The sequence below is a fragment of the Petaurus breviceps genome, unplaced genomic scaffold, assembly GCF_028583685.1.
Source record: "Petaurus breviceps papuanus isolate PSGF00001 unplaced genomic scaffold, PetGlider_PUasm1.0 90762, whole genome shotgun sequence".
In the NCBI taxonomy this organism is placed as follows: Eukaryota; Metazoa; Chordata; class Mammalia; order Diprotodontia; family Petauridae; genus Petaurus; species Petaurus breviceps.
In genome coordinates, this window is record NW_027187339.1 from 7222491 (window position 1) to 7240848 (window position 18358).

At 45.4% G+C, this 18358-nt stretch overlaps 1 protein-coding gene across 13 annotated transcripts in view; it reads left to right on the forward strand.

Annotated features, from left to right (window-relative positions):
• The window catches only part of ZMIZ1 (zinc finger MIZ-type containing 1), a 445041-nt gene that overhangs the window by 172093 nt on the left and 254590 nt on the right, over window positions 1-18358 (forward strand). The window contains exon 1 of one of the 13 annotated variants that reach the window (XM_069068333.1): window positions 13381-13576. The exons of 10 other annotated variants lie outside the window; for them this stretch is intronic. In XM_069068333.1, the coding sequence (XP_068924434.1) occupies window positions 13529-13576 (48 nt within the window). In that variant the 5' untranslated portion in view covers window positions 13381-13528. Of the gene's footprint in view, window positions 1-13380; window positions 13577-18358 lie in introns of those variants that run through there. 2 more of the 13 variants (XM_069068334.1, XM_069068345.1) reach the window with 2 other exon arrangements.

Sequence of the window (18358 nt, forward strand, 5' to 3'; positions counted from 1 at the left end):
AGAGAGAGAGAGAGAGAGAGACAGAGACAGAGAGAGAGACAGAGAGAGAGAGAGAGAGAGACAGAGAGAGAGACAGAGAGAGAGAGAGAGAGAGAGAGAGAGAGAGAGACAGAGAGAGAGAGAGAGAGAGAGAGAGAGAGAGAGAGAGAGAGAGAGAGAGAGAGAGAGAGAGAGAGAGAGAGAGAGAGAAAGAGAGAGAGAGAGAGAGAGAAAGGGGAGAGAGAGAGAGACTCAGACAGAGATGGCCAGAGAGAGAGAGAGATAAAGAAGAGAGGTGAGATGGAGACAGAAAAGGGGGAGAGAGACAGAGAGGGAGGATGAGTATCTTAGTAAAAATCAGTTCATCTCTGATTGCCTTCTCTGAAACTGCAAATTAAGTGTGTGGCCAAGGTCTCCTGACGGTCTGTGGCTAGGGTCCTTCGGCCTTGCCCTACAGTTTCCTCTCAAGCTGATTGCTCTGACTCCAGAAGATGCTCTCCCCTCTTCCCTACATTCCACAGAATTGGAGCCTGGGTTTTGGCCAGGAGTGGGAGTGAGCGGCAGGCTCCTGAAATGCCTCTGGAATCTCTCCTTGGGGCTGGTGAGGAAATAGAAAGCCAGCAGCCCCTGCAGAGTCTCCCACGTGGCCCAGAAGGGGAGGGGCCCAGAGCTCTTTGAGCTTTGGAAGCTCCGAGACTGTAACACTACCATCACTGTTGCAGTCGGGTCATTAAGAAGCATTTTATAGGATTGAGGTTACTTGGCACCAAGTCAAAGGGTGAATTGTCTAATCTGTGTTTACTTTGCTGTTCCAAATGCAGAGATTAGAGGTTTTTTACCCCCCCCCCCAAAGAAAAGATTATACTTTGGGCAGTAGCATTTTTTTCCTCCCCAGGAAATCAGAATGATGTAGCTGGAGCTGAGGAGTATGGGGGACTGGCCACCTCCAGATCCTCACCTACAGCCTCTGTTTATCTAAGCATTCCTTCTGAGGTGTCATTCCCCTCGGGTATGTGGGACACCTCTGCTTTGGGATTGTAACAAGTCAGACTTTCTTGAGTGGTGTCAGTAACTGAGTTGAGAATAAGATGGGTTCTGGGATGGTAGTTGGTGGAGGGCTGAGTTCCCTAGAAGGACTGAAATTGGTGTTCCCTTTGTTGGGTTGGGAATAGGGTCTCTCTCCCTCCTTCTTTCTCTCTCTGTCTCTGTCTCTTTCTCTCCTCTCTCTCTGTCTCTGTCTCTCTCTGTCTTTGTCTCTGTCTCTGTCTCTCTTCTCTCTGTCTCTGTCTCTCTCTCCTCTTCCTCTCTCCATCTTTCCCTTTCTCCCTCTTTCCCTCTCCTTCTCTCCCTCTCTCCCTCCCTCCCTCTCCTCTGAAATCCCTGACCTCCCTGACACAGGTGGGTGCTACTTATTTTCAAGGAGGAACACAGCACATCAGTGTTTCCAAACTCTCTTCATCTCTTTCTCATCTTTGGAGTTTGCCAGATTCCATAGCTCACAGGAAACCTGCTGTTAATTGTGAAATGTAACCTCTGAAATTCTCCTTCATGGTTTCTTCTCTTTTCGGATGTTTTCAAGTTAATACATTCCCTTTCCATAAATTGCCAGTGGCAGAGAATTAGGCAGCCAGTAATTAATCATTCGAGTGGCTTAGAGTTTATTACTTTTAAAAAATTGGTGAGGAGCAGAAAGCATTGGTTAAAAAGCAGTTCCAAGCAGATGCTACTAATAGAAACCCCAGTGCCCCAGAAATACAGGTGAGACAACTAACATCATTCTTCTTGCCCTCATACTACCTGATTAGTGAGTGTGACTGTCCCTTGCACACAGTAGGTATTTGATAAATTCCAGGTGAGTTTAGTTTAATGAAACTAGTGAACCCCATCACAGCAATGACCAGAAGATGTGGTGCTTTGTTACAAGCCAGGGATCCTCCAGACCTGTCTTCATAAGAGAGCTGGAAAGGCCTTAGTCTAATCCCCTTTGTTTTACCAAAGAGAAACTGAGGCATAAGTGACTTCACCAGGGTCTCAGAGTTGGTAAGTGGCGTATCTAGAGTTCAAACTCAAGTCCTTTTATTGCAAGTTCAGGCTGGTTCCAGCTTCAGCCTCTTTCCTCTGCATCATGATGCTTCTTAGTGCCATCCAGGCTTGATTGGGCAACAACAGTGTGTTTAAACCTTTCTAAGCAACGAAAGTGCTTCTTTGGAATGGTGCTTATATTTAAGACCCGGTCATTGTGGCCTTCTTATCCCAGAATGCATCAAAAATTAAATTCTGTATCCTGAGAGTCAATAGAGTACAGAGAGTTAGGACCAGAAAGACTTAGGTTCTAATGCTGCCTCAAAAATATGCTGGCTCCATGACCCAAGGTTGGCATTTCATTTTAGTACTCTAGGCAACCAAGACTGGCAATAAAAACAAAGTTTCTCGCACTATATCCTGCATTAGCAAAGACAGTTGCCCTTTCTGGAAGTTCCCTGCATCAATGTCTAACCTCTACCATTTTCCAGTCTTGTGCCTAGCACAGGACTAAAGATGTAGCATAACTCGGTGAAAACTTTTGAGTTTGATGCATAATTATTTTATTATCTGCTTCTTTATGAGGGGAGTGAAAAGAGCTCTGCACTAGGACTTAGGGGACCCAACCCCAACATCTACACGATCTTAGATAAGCCCTCACCTCCATGGACCTTGCTTTCTTTATCGGTCAAATGGAAGATTTTACTAGTTAGTGCCTAAAATACCTTTGTGTTTTGTGATTCTTCATCTCTAGAGTTTCAGTGCTATTTCTTTTGTTTTTAATTATTCTATACTTAACAAACTCCAAATAAAAGGCATATTTCCTTATAACTAGAAGAGAAAAAGGCTTATTACAAGAAACTATGAGCCCCTATTATATACACAGCTCACTTTTTCCTTTTCAATACATCTGAAATTCAACATGTAACTTTCAGAGTTATCCTGATTATCAGGATACTTCCTGGCCTCCCCCCCCCCGCCACTGTCTTTTTGGAGGGGGGAAAGCAGGGCAATTGGGGTTAAGTGACTTGCCCAAGGTCACACAGCTAGTAAGTGTTAAATGTCTGAGGCTGGATTCGAACTCAGGTCCTCCTGACTCCAGGGCCGGTGCTCTGTTCACTGTGCTACTTAGCTGCCCCTCCTCTCTTCTCTTCAGTGCCTTATTTCCAAAAGCAAAGCCCATTTCATATAGTGGTTCCATTGGTAGAATTTTTACCTCCCACGCACGAGACCAGGGTTCTATTCCTGGCCAGGGTTGCTGCTCTCTTTGAATAGGCACCATGGGTCAGGGTACAGAGCACGGGCCCTTCAGGTCACTTCTTATTAGATGTATGACACTTTTCCTTCTCTGTATAATGATTTGGAGAAGGGACAGAGGCCAGAGGATGGTATTGGGAGTCAGTGACTTCTAAAGTTCCTCCCAGCTCAAAAATCTATGTTCCACTGTGAATGATTCGACATATTTTATCTGAGAACTTGTTATACTTGGATCCCTTTGGTCATTTTAGCAGAATAAACAGGGCCTTTTGTCATCATTGTGACTTATTAGCCTCTTAAAATAGGACACAGGGCCTCTGTACCTTCTTCACAGAGGAGGGGGCCTCTGGGTGTGGAATGTTGCATGTACAGCTAATTCAGTGGAAGTGTTACTTGGTTTTGCTAAGCTATTTTTTTTCCTTAGGAGAAAAAAAAATTCTTTGTCATAAGGAGTCATTCGTGTAGGAAAAGAAGGGGGGAAACACAGGGTGTCCCCAAAGGCTGAGAGCAGCTTTAAGCTTTTATTGATAAAGAGTCAGTCTTTTGGGACAACCTGCATTAAGAAATGAAGCTGATCTAAAACCAAAATGAATCCATTAAATTAAAAAAAAATTGGTGGGGGTACAAAAGAGAGTATCTCTTTGTAACTGACCAGGCTTTCTACTGGTTGTTCAGCACAGATTGATAGCATCACAAGTAGCCAGCCCCATGGCTAACTGCAGAGCTAACATAATGAAGTTGTCTGGTTGGATCTGTCTGTCTGGCTCTTTCTCTTTCTGTCTCCCTCCCTCCCTCCTTCCCCTCCACCCCCAGCCTGCTTTTCCCCTCCCCCACCCCTTCCCGATTTCCCTCTCTCGTTTCTCAGTCCTGTGGTCAGCATGTCACTGTCCTGGCATCTCAGCCATTCCTGAAGTCTTATCTCTTCGTGCCATCTGGGGAAGCCAAGGATCCAGCTTTGGAGGAGGGGGGAGCTGTGAATGGTTGAAGGATTTTCAACTGACTGACTTATGTAATGAAACCTTCATCCCAGGCTGAGGGGCTTGTGCAAAACCACAGGGGATTATGCTGGAATCCAGGATTTTCAGATCTATCCCCAATCTAACACAATGACAGCAGAGCCCTTATGGTTTCCCCACACCGAGAGGCAGCAAGCATGTTGGTTATCAAGAAGAGAATTTGAGTGGGAGAGAGAAAATGTGGCTTCAAGCCCTGTGATACTCACTAGTGACTGGAGTAAAGCTGCCTCGATTGCCCCATCTGTAAAATTTGTACCACCTATCTGACAGAATCGTGATGATCAGGTGAGATCATTCATGTTAAGGGCTTTAAAAACTGGAAGACATCTTACAAATGGGACCTATGATCTTTACTGTTTTTCAAATATTTTATTGGTGTTTTTCTTCTACATTGCTTTCACTTCCCAACAACTGCTCCTCCCTGCTCGCAGAAAAACACATTCCCCTGTAACCAAGCTGTAAAGTTAAGCCAAAACAAATCAACACATCGACCCAGCTCTGACAGCCTACACCTCAGTCCACAACTCTGGTCCACCATCTCTCTGATGAAACCCAGAAGATGATTTGGCATCAGTCTCCAGGATCCCTGATTGGTTAAATTGATCAGAGTTCTGAAGTCTTGATATTTACGGATGTTGTATAGATGAATTTCCTGGTTTTGTTCAATTCATTCTGCATCAGTTCTTACAAATCTCCCCAGGGGGTCTCCAAATTCTTCCTATTTGTCACTTTCTAGTAGATTATTATATTCCATTATAATGATAGACGATGGTTAATTCAGCCATTCCATAAATAACAAGGACCTCTTTTCCTTCCATGTTCTTGGCTACAACTCTAAGCACTAATATGAATATTCAGGTGTGTGGCCCTAATTTCTGTTAACCTTCTTGTGGTATATGCCCAATAGTGGTATCCCTAGATCAGAGAGCAAGTATGGTTCAGTGACTTTTCTGGTGTTTACTGTTATTGTTCAAATGGTTTGCTGGTACCAATACTATTTGCCTAGCAAATAGTAGGTACTTAATACATGCTTCAGGGTCAGTGGATAGAGTGCCAGGCCTTTGGGAAGACTCACCTTCCTAAATTCAAATCTGGCCTCAGATACTTAATAGTTGTATGACCCTGGGCAAGTCACTTAACCCTGTTTGTCTTAGTTTCCTCTTCTGCAAAATGAGCTAGAGAAGGAAATGGCAAAATACTGTAGTATCTTTGCCAAGAAAACCCCAAATGGGGTCACCAAGACCCAGGCATTACTGAAATGACTGAACAACACCAGCAAATACACATATTTATTCCCTTTTCCTTCCCATTCTTTGGAAAGTTATTTAACTTCTTTCAGTGTTGGCTTCATAGGTTCTCTTGTCCCTTGCAAAAGGAACCATAGAGGCCGTGAAGTCCAATCATCTCATTTTACAGGTAAGGATATCTAGGCTAAGAAAAGTTAAGTGACTTGCCCAGGTTCATACAATTTGAACCCAGGATTTCCTGACCCTATGTGTAAGAGTCAGATTTCTGCTACATGTAAACAAACTGCAGAGATTGGACAGGACTGTCTCTCAGGCCCTTCCTGCTGCCTCTGCAAGCCTGTGAAATCTTCTAGGAAGCTGTCCAGAGGCCGGCAAGAGAGGAACAGCCACCCATTGCAGGCTCATTTGCCAGATTCCAGCTGTCGGGCCCAGTGTTCCCCTGACAAAAGGGTTACTAAGAAGGAGTAAATGCAGACACTGAGTTGGGTTACAGGGCAGAAGGCAAAGGGACTCTTGTTGCAGCTGGCGCCCTGCATCCTTGACCACATCTAATTACCTTTGATCTCTTTGGTAATTGAATTGCAGTTACACAGGGTGGCATCATTTCTATGGGCATTTTTTGTAGCTTGCAAGCTTTTGTCAACCCCAGATAGGAGTGTGTATGTGTGTGTGTAAACACATACACACACACACACACACACACCACCACCACCACCACCAGCACAACTCGTTGTGTGAGATCAAGGATGGAGGACCTAGTGAAAGGATGTGGAAAGGCTGGGTTGGCAGGGGCAGCCTTTGTGTGTAGGCAGAACAGAAGCTAAGAGATTCAGAAGAGCATTTCAGATTGGGAGTTAAAGGAGTCCAATTTGAATCTTGACTTGACCACTTAGCCACTTTTATGACACAGGGACAGCCTTTAAGCCTCAATTTCCTCATCTGTAAAAACCAAATCACCTCTGAGTCTCCTTTCCAGCTCCAAATATATGATCCCAAACATGCCCCAGCCTCTTCTTGCTGCCTCTTTCTGCTCCTTCTTGGCAAGTACAAATTCAAGAGGGAGGACAAAGCATAGTATCTGCCTTTAATTGTCTTTCCTACCTCTGGGTTCTGCATTTCTGAGAGATTTCCATTTCTGGGAGGTGCTGGTAGCAGGCTAATGAGTGAACATTGTACAAAAAGCAATTAACAGACCAGATGTTGGGCAGAGGGATCAGCCGGTTTGGCTTGGGTAGAAACAATGAACTTGCATTAAGTAAATTGGATGTGATTGTGTGTATGTGTTTGTGTGTGTATTTCCCCTCAATATAGCATGCCCCAAAATTCTTAGTGTAGTCTCAAGTTATTAAAGCTTTTAGGACACTGTAGAATGGGTGGATCCCAGTATTGAGAGATTGCTGGGTTGGGGTGGGAAGAGGAAGGAAAGAATGACCTCTGAAGGGATAGGAATATTTTAACTGTGGATCCTAGGAATCAGCAAGAAGTATTCATGTCAAATGTGATATGAAGAGTCTAGGAAAGAAACACAGCATTAAAAGATGAAAGAACCCCGCCACACCCAAAGACACACACAACCCAATGGTTCAAGAAATGGATCTATTCATCAAGAAATGGAGCCTTCAGTAGAAGGGGATCTCAAAATGTGGACACTGGTTGGGGCGGCTAGGTGGCACAGTGAATAGAGTACCGGCCCTGGAGTCAGGAGGACCTGAGTTCAAATCTGGCCTCAGACACTTGACACACTTACTAGATGTGTGACTTTGGGCAAGTCACTTAACCCCAATTCCCCTCCAAAAAAAAGCAAAAAAAAAATGCGAAAACTGGTATCAGGGGTACATGAGCATGCCACATAATTTTTTCTTCCAGTTATGACATGAAATCCTTCTTGGATATTATGTTACTGAAGATAAAAGCAGATCTATAAGAAATTGTCCTGAATATAAATTGTACTTAGCCAGAATATGTAGTATGCCACGTACAGTATTTGCAGAGTTAAAAGATGTTGCCTTTTACATGTATGTAGAGTGTCAGAGCTCGGACTCGGGAACAACTCAACCAAAGCAGCTCCTCACATCAAAGGGAAATTGGACATGCAAGAACTCCTAAATCCTTCCATAGTATTGCCAACTTAAAACGTGGAGTGTGCCACAGTTTCCCCACTGCAAAGAATACCATGCCACAAGCAAAAAGCAACTTGAGAAATACTGCTCTGAGGAAGGGCCACGTGCTGCCAGTTCCTGAAGTGACCCTGGCACTAGAGAGGGCAAGGGAGTCTCCAGCCATCAGCACCGCTGGGACGACAAATGACTGCATTGGTCTGGCAGGGAAGGACAACGCTCAGTGAGAACCTTATCCAGCTGTTCTCTGCTTCATAGACTTGTAAATATCACTTCCTAAAACAGTGGTCAGTGTATCTCTGTTATGTTCCCAGTTATTATGCCACGAAATATGAATGTATCCGTCATTTAAAAAAAAAATCTAGTGTATTCTAGATCTAGGACTTCGCCTCTCCCATCTCAATAATTCAAGTCAACAAACAATTTGCGAGACACAGTGCTAAGTCCAGGGGAAAAGATAAAAACAAAACCAGTCCCTAATCTTTGGGAGCCTTGCAAGGAACAATTGCAGGGTGGGATTTAGAAACAGATAAGCAAACAGATTTTTTTTTTTTCCTTCAGGGAGAAAGCACTAACAGCTAGGGGGAGCAAGAAAAGGTGAGGAAGATGCAGATTCCAGGCATTCCAGGAATCAGTCAGTACAAAGGGCATGAAGGTGGCAGATGGAATGCCAGTTGGGGAACAGGAATTATCCTCCCCCAAACTATCAGGTAGCCAGTTTGACTGAATTATGGAGTATGTAAAGGGAAATAAGGGAAAATAAGTCTGGAAAGGTAGGTTGGAAGGTGATTAGGGAAGTCTTTGTGTGTTAAGCTGAGGATTTGGTCTTTTATCCTAGAAGTAATATGGAGTCACTGACAATCCTTGAATGGGAGAATAGCATTAACCTTTTTTGAGGGAGGTTATTTTGGAAATTGGAGGATAGACTGGAGAGGGTAAACCAGTGGCAAGGCTGTTGCAATGATGGGCATCCAAACTAAGGTGGTTAACTGTGTGAATGGAGAGTGAAAGGAGAGATGGAACAAGCATTTATTAAGTGCTTACTGTGTGCCACGCCTTGTGCTAAGAACTTTGTATACACGGGTACGCACGCAAGAGGTGATGTGGACATCAACTTTGGCATCTGGTTGGGCATGGGAGAGAGAGGGGAGTCATGGCAAACTCCCAGAAGGATGGTGGTACCCACAACAGTAATTTTTAATGCTTTTTTTTGGAGGCAATTGGGGTTAAGTGACTTACCCAGGGTCCTGAAGCTAAAAATGTCTGACACCAGATTTGAACTCAGGTCCTCCTGACTTGGGCAATATATAGTGGATAAAATATATAGTGGATAGAGCCAGTGCTCTATCCACTATATCACCTAGCTGCCCCCATTTCAGAAAAATGTACAGTTTTTCTATTAAAATACCAGTTTAAATGATTCTGTCAACTCCCAAAGCTACAGACCAGGCCTAGACAGTAGAGCTAAAAACTTGTTACTTAATTATAGAAAAACCCCACAATAATGAGTCTTCAAAGAAACTGCTATTGTTCCTACTTGGTTCAGTATGCTATAAAATTAACAGTTCATCTTCCAGCTCCATCCTGCAGGCAGATATCAGAATTTGGCAAAAATACAGCAGGTGGAAGGCTGTGGCTTCAGGAAGCAAAGCCTGGCTTCAATCTGCCTTTCTTCATCTTGGCTATCTTCTCTTTGAAGGAGAGAAAGTATAGGGGAAAAGTAATTGGCACCTTGGACATATCCCCCTTTGTGGCTGCCCTTGGGGATGAGGGCGTTCTTCATGGCCGTAAGAGCATGTCCACCCCTATCTTAGCTATCCAGAGTCTTATTAACCCAATCTCAGGATCCCACTCTGTGGGAGCCTGAGCAGGTGCTAGGTAGGCAGGAGGAACTCCTGCTGCTGCCATGATGTCTACGAGAAAACAGGGTCTCTGAGCTACTAACCATAGCCCCGTCTGCTTCTGAGTTCTCACTTTTGTGATTCGAGGCCCTTTTATGTGAAGGAAGGCCCACAGAACTCAACAGAGAGAGATAAACTAAGGGATTTCCATCAGGGGGTGTGAGGATGTGAGTTTGGCAAGGGTTGCTATAGGCATTTTGAAGGAAAGGTGCTCCCCTAAGATTTCTCCATAACATTTTCTATGTAGCAGCAACCATACTGGCATACCCAGGTTCTTAGATCTGCTTTACTAGGAAAGATAGCTGTTTAAGGGGTCAGCAATCTTTTTAAATTATTTTCACTAGTTCAGGGGGAAAGTCAGTACCCTGAGCTTCAGAGAAAATACAGGCAGAGAAATAAAGACCAACAGAAAGGGCTCTGACTGCCTGAATCAACTGTATACTTTACATACATCCCTGGATAGAGAGAGCCTTTACATCTGAGCAGTTGGGGAGCGCTGAACATACAGTCACTTAGAATCTTGACAGGGGAACCACAATATCCTTCTCGTAAGCGAGCCCCCAAAGCAAAATACCAACTCAGAGTATATATATACTTCTCAGAGCTAGAAGGCATCACAGCCCTCTTGACTCAGTGTGTAATTAGAAATTAGCAAAAGATGTGAAAGCCTTCCTACCAGCAGGCCTCCCCTAAGCAAGCTTCTCTTACTGGGCTCCAGGTGAGGTCTGTTGATGGACAGGGAAGATCTTAAATTCCATTAACATTACAGATATCTATAGAAATGTAATTCATGTATATTTTCTTATTTGATGCTTACAACAACTGTGTGAAGTAGGTGCTATTACCTTCATTTAACACTTGAGGAAACTGAGGCAGACAGGTTAAGTGACTTGCCAAGGTTACGTAGCTGATGAATGTCAGAGGCATGTTTTGAACAAAAGTCTTCCTAACTCCAGAGGGGACTTCAGGTCAGATTCCAGGTCGGATACTCAATCAGCAGAGGTATTTAATTCATTGAGCAGCAGCTTGAATTTACATTAACTAGGCTTTAAGGTGTACAAAGCACTTAGTTTACCTTCTCATTTGATCTCCTCCATAACCCTATGTAGTAGGTAGGGCAAATTTTATCTTCCACATTTTACAGATGGGAAAACTCAGGCTCCTGAGAGGTTACCCCATATTCCCAAGACTGCAACACCAGGACTAAAACTTTCATTCATCTTCCCCAAATCAAATTTAAAGTGCTTTGCAACCCTTAAAGCAATATATAAATACTTATTGGTATTACTATTGTTGTTACCCAAGTCCAAGGTTCTTTCTGTTACTCCACACTGCCCCTTTCATTAAACATTTAGGTGCCCTGAGGCAGCTGGTGGTACAGTGGAGTTCTGGGCCAGATGTCAGAAAGACCAGAGTTCAAATCCAGTCTTAGACACTTACAAGCTGTGTGACCATGGGCAAGTCATGTAACCTCTCTCTCTCTCTCTCTCCCTCTTTTTTTTTTTTGCTTTTTGGAGGGGGGAGGGCAGGGCAATTAAGTTAAAGTTAAGTTAAAAGTTAAAGCAAAAAGGTAAGTGACTTGCCCAAGGTCACCAGCTAGTAAGCAGTAAGTGTCTGAGGCTGGATTTGTCAACTCAGATCCTCCTGACCCCAGGGCTGGTACTCTATTCACTGTGCCACTTAGCTGCCCCATGTAACCTCTCTTTACCTCAGTTGCCCCAACTGTAAAATGGAGATAAGAACTGCCCCCAGCTCAGAATTATAAATAAGAAGATATTTGCAAAGCCCTTAGCATAGTGCCTGGCTGGTAGTGGTGTTTAATAAATGCTTATTCCTTTCCCCCTTCCCATGTGTCTCTAAGGAATGTTCCTAGCAAAAGCTCTTTCCATCAGTTCTCCATTTTCAAACACTGACTGATTTAAGCCTTCAGCTCCACTGGACAGAGCATTGAGGCTGAAAAGAAGCCCCATCCCCCACTCCCACCTGCCCATAAAAGGGAGGGAGGATGCTGGGGACCAACCTTGGCTTGCCCGGCTGGGCCACTGGGGGAGAAAACCAGGTTGAATGGGAGCACATGGCACAGATGGTTATGCCCCCCACATCCATTCCCCAGGCTCCCTGCAGACCCCATCTCTGCCCAGACCTTAAAGCTAACAGCATTGGGAGAAGCTGGGGCTAGTGGAGGAAGTGAGGCCATTCCTCCTGGCGCCTTTGTGAGCCTTCTGAAATGCCCCCCTCCCAGGGCCTTTTTTGTCTTCCTTTTTTTTTTTTTTTTTGACATCCCTCCCACCTCCTCCTCCTCCCCCGCTCCAGCACCACTTCGTGGGGACTCTAACCGATGCTTATGGGGAGGCAGGAGCAGCAGCTGCTGCCTCTGGCCTGTCATTCTTACGTCTGGTCACAGGGGACAGGGAGGGAGAAAGACAGTGTCTCAGCACTGGCCTACCAGCTGCTGCCCTGATGTCTCATGCGTAAATTTGCAAAATGTAGCTCTGGATTTTGCTTTGCAGTCAAAACGAGGGGCCACTGCTGACAGTGGATTAAAACCTCGCGGGGGTTCGTGCCAAGCAGACCCCACTGGAACTTGAGCCTATAGCCCTGCACAGAAGGGGAGGCCTAAGGGAAAGAGAGGGTCAGTGAAAAAAAGGGGGCCTGGAGGAGAGGGCGACTCAAGTGACCCCGGGCAGATGTAGCTGGCAGTAATGCTTGAGGGAGAATGCAGGCCCTCCTAAGGCCTTACTGCCCCAGTGCACTGGCAGGCTGTCCCTGCAACTTCAGCCTAAGGCCAGACTCATTCAGTTCGGTAGGCATTTATTAGAAACCTACTGTTCAGTCAATAACCATTTATTAAGCAACTACTGTATGCTAGGCCTTACAGTAGGCCCTGAGGATGTGGAGAAAATTTTTTAAAAGGGGAGGGTTCCTTTGCTCAAAAATCTTTCATTATTCTACTGGAGGAAAACAATACACATGTAGACATTTTAATACAAAATGAATACAAAGTCATTTCTAGGACTGGAAGGATTGATGGAGGGCATCAATGTTCTCATCTTCTCTGTGGTTTTTTTTTTCCTACCTGTCAGGAAGACCTGGGTCCACATCAGGGCTCTGCCATACACTGGATGTACGTAGGACCCTGGGAAAGTCATTAGACTCTTAAAGACCCAGTGGGGAAGGTGTCAGTCGGCACTGGTTCCCTACCCCAATGAAATGGCAAGTCTATTCATCATTGCTGTCCCCTAGCTCACCTTTGAGGATTTAAAGCATGTATTGCAGTCTTTTCTCTCCTCTGATTCTGATTCCCTTTTGTATTTCAACAGAGGTTTGGGGATCAGTCCCATCAGTTCCTGTATCCCGTGTGATAGCCGTTTGTCTCCTCCCTTTCCCGCCTTCCACGCTGCCTGTTTCTCTCTTTGCTTCTCTCCACGTCTCTGTCTTTCCCTCCTTTCTCTGATGACATGGTTCTTCTGCCCCTCCCCGTGTACACATCAAGCTGCCAAGCCATCCCTAAGAGCGGGCTTGGCCTCTCAGCCAGTGCCCCCGTGTGCAGGGCGTTACCGTGTTGGCCAGAACTCAGCAGGACAGATACTTCCCCGTGCTCCCTGACACCACCAGCCTCATGGCTTGTTTACCCAGCTTGCTCTGGTGCTGCTGCTCCCTCTGAGAAAACATTGCTGCAATACTTCTGGGAGGTAGCTAAGGCATGTCCCCAGATTCCACAGCTCTTGGGAAGCCGCCGGCCATGTGCACTCTGCTTGGCGGGTGGGGGGTGGGTGTGGACATCTCCACAGCTGCTGTGTGCTGGAGAATGTCTCCAAGATTCCCAGATCCTCCAGCAGTCCCCCTGCTTCCTCCACCCACCCTCCAAAGCATCATGGTGTGTCCATTACAATCACTGAATAGAAGGCTCAGTTCATATTGGGAGTCCTGGGCTGAAAATAAATAGTCAAGGGGGTAGTTTCCCCTGGTTTGGAGAGACCAGGACCTGAATGACCTTGAAGTGCCCTATATACCGCTGGATTCAGAAAGGTTGGCAGGTAATGGCCTCCAAAACAACCTGGTCCAGTTAACTCCAGGGGAGATGAGGGTGTGTGTGTGCGTGTGCATGTGTGTGTGCGTGTGTGTGTACACAGGAATTAGAGGAAAAGAAGCACAGGGGAGGGGGACCTGAAGGTCTAGAGTTTTCCGCCACATTAATGAAATTACTGCTATAATTAGAAGTGAGATGTTCACAGAGGCTGCATGTGTATATGCATGAATAAATAAATAACAATATCCCTGAGGTGAGTGAGAGCCCCCGTGTGTGGTGGTGGTTCATAATGAACTACAGGGTTACTTGAAAATGGGTTCAGTCTTCTGTTCTGAGCCAGGCTACCGTGAGCTAAAGCATGCACTTTCCTAAACAGCAGCTACCCAGAGGCCTCCTCTCTCTTTAAAGATACACACATGTTGTGCCCCTACTCTGGTTTTCCTGGATTGTTGGAGCTGACCTTTTCCTTTGGCAGGGCAGGAAACTTGAGGCCCAGAGAGGTGAAGCCAAAATTTGTCCAGCAGAACGAAAACCTTGGCTTTCAGTGTTTTTGTTCCACTGTCCCATCCCCACCTAATATGTGCAGGGGTCTATGCAGGTATCTCATGAGAATACAAGCCAGCTCTGCAATGCTGTGTTCTTTCTGCTTTATTTAAACACCATCTCTTCTTCTTCCTGGTAACTGGAATTTTTCTCCTCTTCTTCCACCTCCTTTTTTCTCCTCCTTTCCTTCCTCCTTCTCCTCCTCTTTCTTCTTTCTTCCTCTTCCACATCCTCCTCTTTTCTCATCTTCCTCCTCCTCCCTTTTCCTCTTCCTCCTCTTTTCTCATCTTCTTCCTCCTCCTTTTCCTCTTCCTCCTCCTCTCCCTTCTCAATCATAGATGGCAAGAGTTCAGAAGGGTAGGCTGTTGGGGTTGCAGCAAGCCTCTGTCTAGACTGATGGCTTTGACATGTGTGTCTCTTTCTCTTCTGGTTCCCCAGCTAGAACAGTGTCAGTATAGGGGTAGAGGATGGGACTTGGGGGTAGGAGGTGGGAAGGAGGTCAGAGGTATACCAGTTTAGGAGAATGATAGACAGCAGATTTAATTTCTGCACAGAAGCTCTTCAAACAAGCTTCTGCCCATCTGCCAATCAGTGCCTGAAAATGCCATGTTTAGTGACAGGATTGTGTCCGAGGAGGTGGGTGGACAGAGCCCCGGGCTCTCAGAGTTGGAAGGAACTTTCGTCCAGCCTCCCCTCCCAAGGCAGGCATCTCTTCTGTAGCGTCTGTGACAGATGATCAGCCAGCCCCTGCTTGAAAATAGCCATCTTTGGGGGAGGGCACCTGCCCCCTTTCCAGCTGTGCCCTGCTGGGAGCAGCAGCCAGAGACAAGCCCGCCTGGCATTGGGGAAGTCAGCGTTGCAGGAGAGGAGTGGGTGGAGGAGGAGCGCTCTTTCTGAACAGATGGGTCAGATGCTGTGCAGAGCAGAGATTTGGGATTGCCAACAGCACCAGGTGTTGGAGGCTTAGCTGCTTCTGAGGGCTCTAGCTTCACTCCACAGGTATTTGTTGGCCTAGACCTGTGCTTGGTACTGAGAAGGGACACTTCCTGGCCTGCAGGGGTTTGCAGTCGACTTAAGAAAACAAGCCTGGGAAGGGGGGAGGTCAGAGAAAATGTACATAGTGAGACCTTGGGCATTTCTCTCAGGCATCATAGTGCTAAATGCTTAATAAATGCTGACTGATGGGCCGACCTGCTTTCTGGGCCTGAGTAAGGTAGGTTCCTGTAAAACAAGGGTATAGATCTAAGATCCCTTTCACTCTGACATTCAGCAACTCCTAAGAGCCAAGTTGTGTGGTTTAAGCCAAGAGTTGGCCCTCAGAGCCCTGATGGAGGAGAGGGTAATAGAGGCTGCCGTTGTCAGGGCAGGATTTGTGGGGGGAAGGGCAGTCTAAGTAAAGGCAGTGCTGTACACCAAGACATAGAGGTTAGAATGAGCAGTGGCATGTGGACAGTAACACTGAGGAGGAGTCAGGTAGTTCTGTGTTCTAGATCAGAAAAAACTAAAGATTGGGAGTCAGAAAACCAGTGTTCAAGTCTCAGGACTGTTACTGTGTGACCTTGGGCAAGTCACTTCATCTGTCTGCTAGAAAGCCTAACTTTCTTCCTCCAAAGACTGTGTGTATGAAATAACAAGGCCCTCTTCAGAGGGCCTTGGGAAAGGCACCCTTTGTAAAAACCTTCAGAGGTTAGAGAACTGTGCTTCGTTTTGTCACTGTTGTCCACCCTCCCCACTCCCCAACAAAAAGGGGACACAGCCGGAGAGGTGCCTGTGAAAGTCAGGTAACCCCGCCAGTCCCTTTGCCTTATAACTGTGGGGAGAGGGCGGTGATAAAATCAGATGGCTGCACCCTGAGGAAGGCAGGACTTAGGTCTCTGGAAGAATATTATTTTCTTTTGGATGAAGGATCTATTGTTTCTATTAACTTTGGTAGTGGAAATAAATGTATGTGTGCTGGCAACAATATGAAGTTAATGATAACCATAACAATAGCAGTTCCTATTGTAATAGCCCTTTACGGTTTGGAAAGTGCTTTCTTCACAACAACGCTATGAGGCAAGCAGTGAAGGCAATCGCAAAAATTAATAAAATACTAATCATGACAGCTAGTTATTATATAGTGCTTTAAGCTTCGCAAAGCACTGTACAAATATCACCCTGTTTTATCTTCACAACAACTCGGGGAAGTAGGTGCTATGGTTATCCCTATTTCACAGATGAGGAAACTAAGGCAGGTGACTATCAATGACTTTTGCCCAGGATCACATAGTGCCTGAGATAAAATTCGAAATCAGGTCTTCCAGACTCCAGGCCCAGTTTTCTATCAACTGTGTAGCCATATTTGCCTGTCAGGTACGTAGTAGGACTGCCATTGGTCCTACTGTGTACATGAGGAAACTGGCTCAGAGAAGGTGACTTGGGGTAGCTTAACTCTGGTTTTGCAGGTGGTTAGTCCTGGGGAGTCAGAAGTCAAACCTAGGGCTCCTGATGCCCAGCTCTGGACTCTTTTTTGAGCCATGCCTGTATGCTCCTGCCTATAGATTTATTGGGGGGGGGGGTGTCTGTGTGTGTGTGTGTGTGTGTGTGTGTGTTTCTCCTTTTTCTCAATGAACATTTGCTAAAGAGAAAGGGAAGATGGTATTTCTAGGTCAATAAGGCTTCGAATGTCCACAAACACCACTCCCTTCACTTCCTCAGATGTTATCCCCCACAAAGCCTCACCTCAATCACGATCACCTTCAGGCAAAGCCAGGAATGTTCCAAAAAGCTTCTGAAATGGATTTAAATGGATCGGAGAAGAGCGAGCCAGGAAACATCAGTTAACTCCCTGCGGTTGCTTCTAGGAGATGGGCACGTATGTTGAGAGCATATTCTGATGTTGAGATGCTGGTTGGTTTCTTCCACCAGTGGAGAGAAGTCCCCCTTAGAGGGAGCAAGATTAACTGAAGGTGGTTCAAGAGCTCATTCTTAGCAAAATGGCAGGAAATCTGTGATAGCCCCATTTCACAGGTAGGGAAAATAGGTCTAAAGAGATTAAGAGGCTTGAGTCTTGATGTCAGAACTAGATGTGGAAAGTGTTTTCTGCCTCTTCTTAATTAAATGTTGTATCTGTTATGCATATTCTAACTTCTATAAGAGAGTGTTAATGTCCATTTTAGTATAGTATGTATAGTATACATGCTAAGAAAATGAAGAATGCAGCTTATGACATGTGCTTGGATGGATGGTCCCTTGACTTAGTCGGTCAGTACGTGTATCCTGAACAAACACTTTGGGAAGTTGTGTTATGCTTTTGTCTGGCTGTTTACTGCCCCAAAAGCTCATCTTTTGAAGACCAGAGAGTTTGTGTGTCTACAGATTAGATGCTTCGTGTCTACAAATTCTGCCTCAAAAGAATCAAGTTTTCAGGTCACCTAAAGAGAAATGAAAGGAAAGGGGTATCCATAGTGGGCATATATGGGTGATGACTGGCACACTTTTCCCCAGAGACTCTTGTTGAGGACAGATACAACCAGAAAAGGACATGGGCTATTATTGTAGGAAAAGTGAGGGATAACAGATAACAGAGACCTGAACTGGTACCTGAGAGATATTAAGTGAGCCAGAAGGTCTCTAGGGCTAGAAAATAAATCAGCATGAACAAGAAGGCCATGGTGAGCCCCACTCACATTCATAAAATTACCAAACCATCAAAGTAAATGCTGATAAACCACAATGAAATGTGGCATAATTTTTCCCAAGATCACTTACCAAGTTAGTGGAAGGACAGGGCCTTGAATCCAGGTTCTGTGACTCCTGGTTCCATGTTCTTTCTAATCCATCACACTTTCAGAAGAACTATTTTCATCGAAAAGAAAAGAAGCCTTCCCAAGAGTTGTGAGCCTCACACCAGAGTAGGCCACTATGTAAAGCTGTGATCTCTATCCCTGGAGATGGCTGGGAAGAAAAATGGAATTATTTTATGCTTTAAAGGGGTCAAACACTTTTCTGTCCAAAGATAAGGGATTGGATCAGATGACCTCCAACTCTAGGAATATAAGATTCCCACTGATCAAATAATGTACTCGCAGCTTACAGGTGGGCTTCAAAGGCCTGGGAGGGGTTTTATCAGAAATCAGGAAAGGAAACATAAGAGATAAGGGATGAACCTTGTGAGAGATGTCCCAGACCAGGCACAGGAGGTGGAGAGAGAGAGAGACAGAGAGAGAGAGAGAGAGAGAGAGAGAGAGAGAGAGAGAGAGAGAGA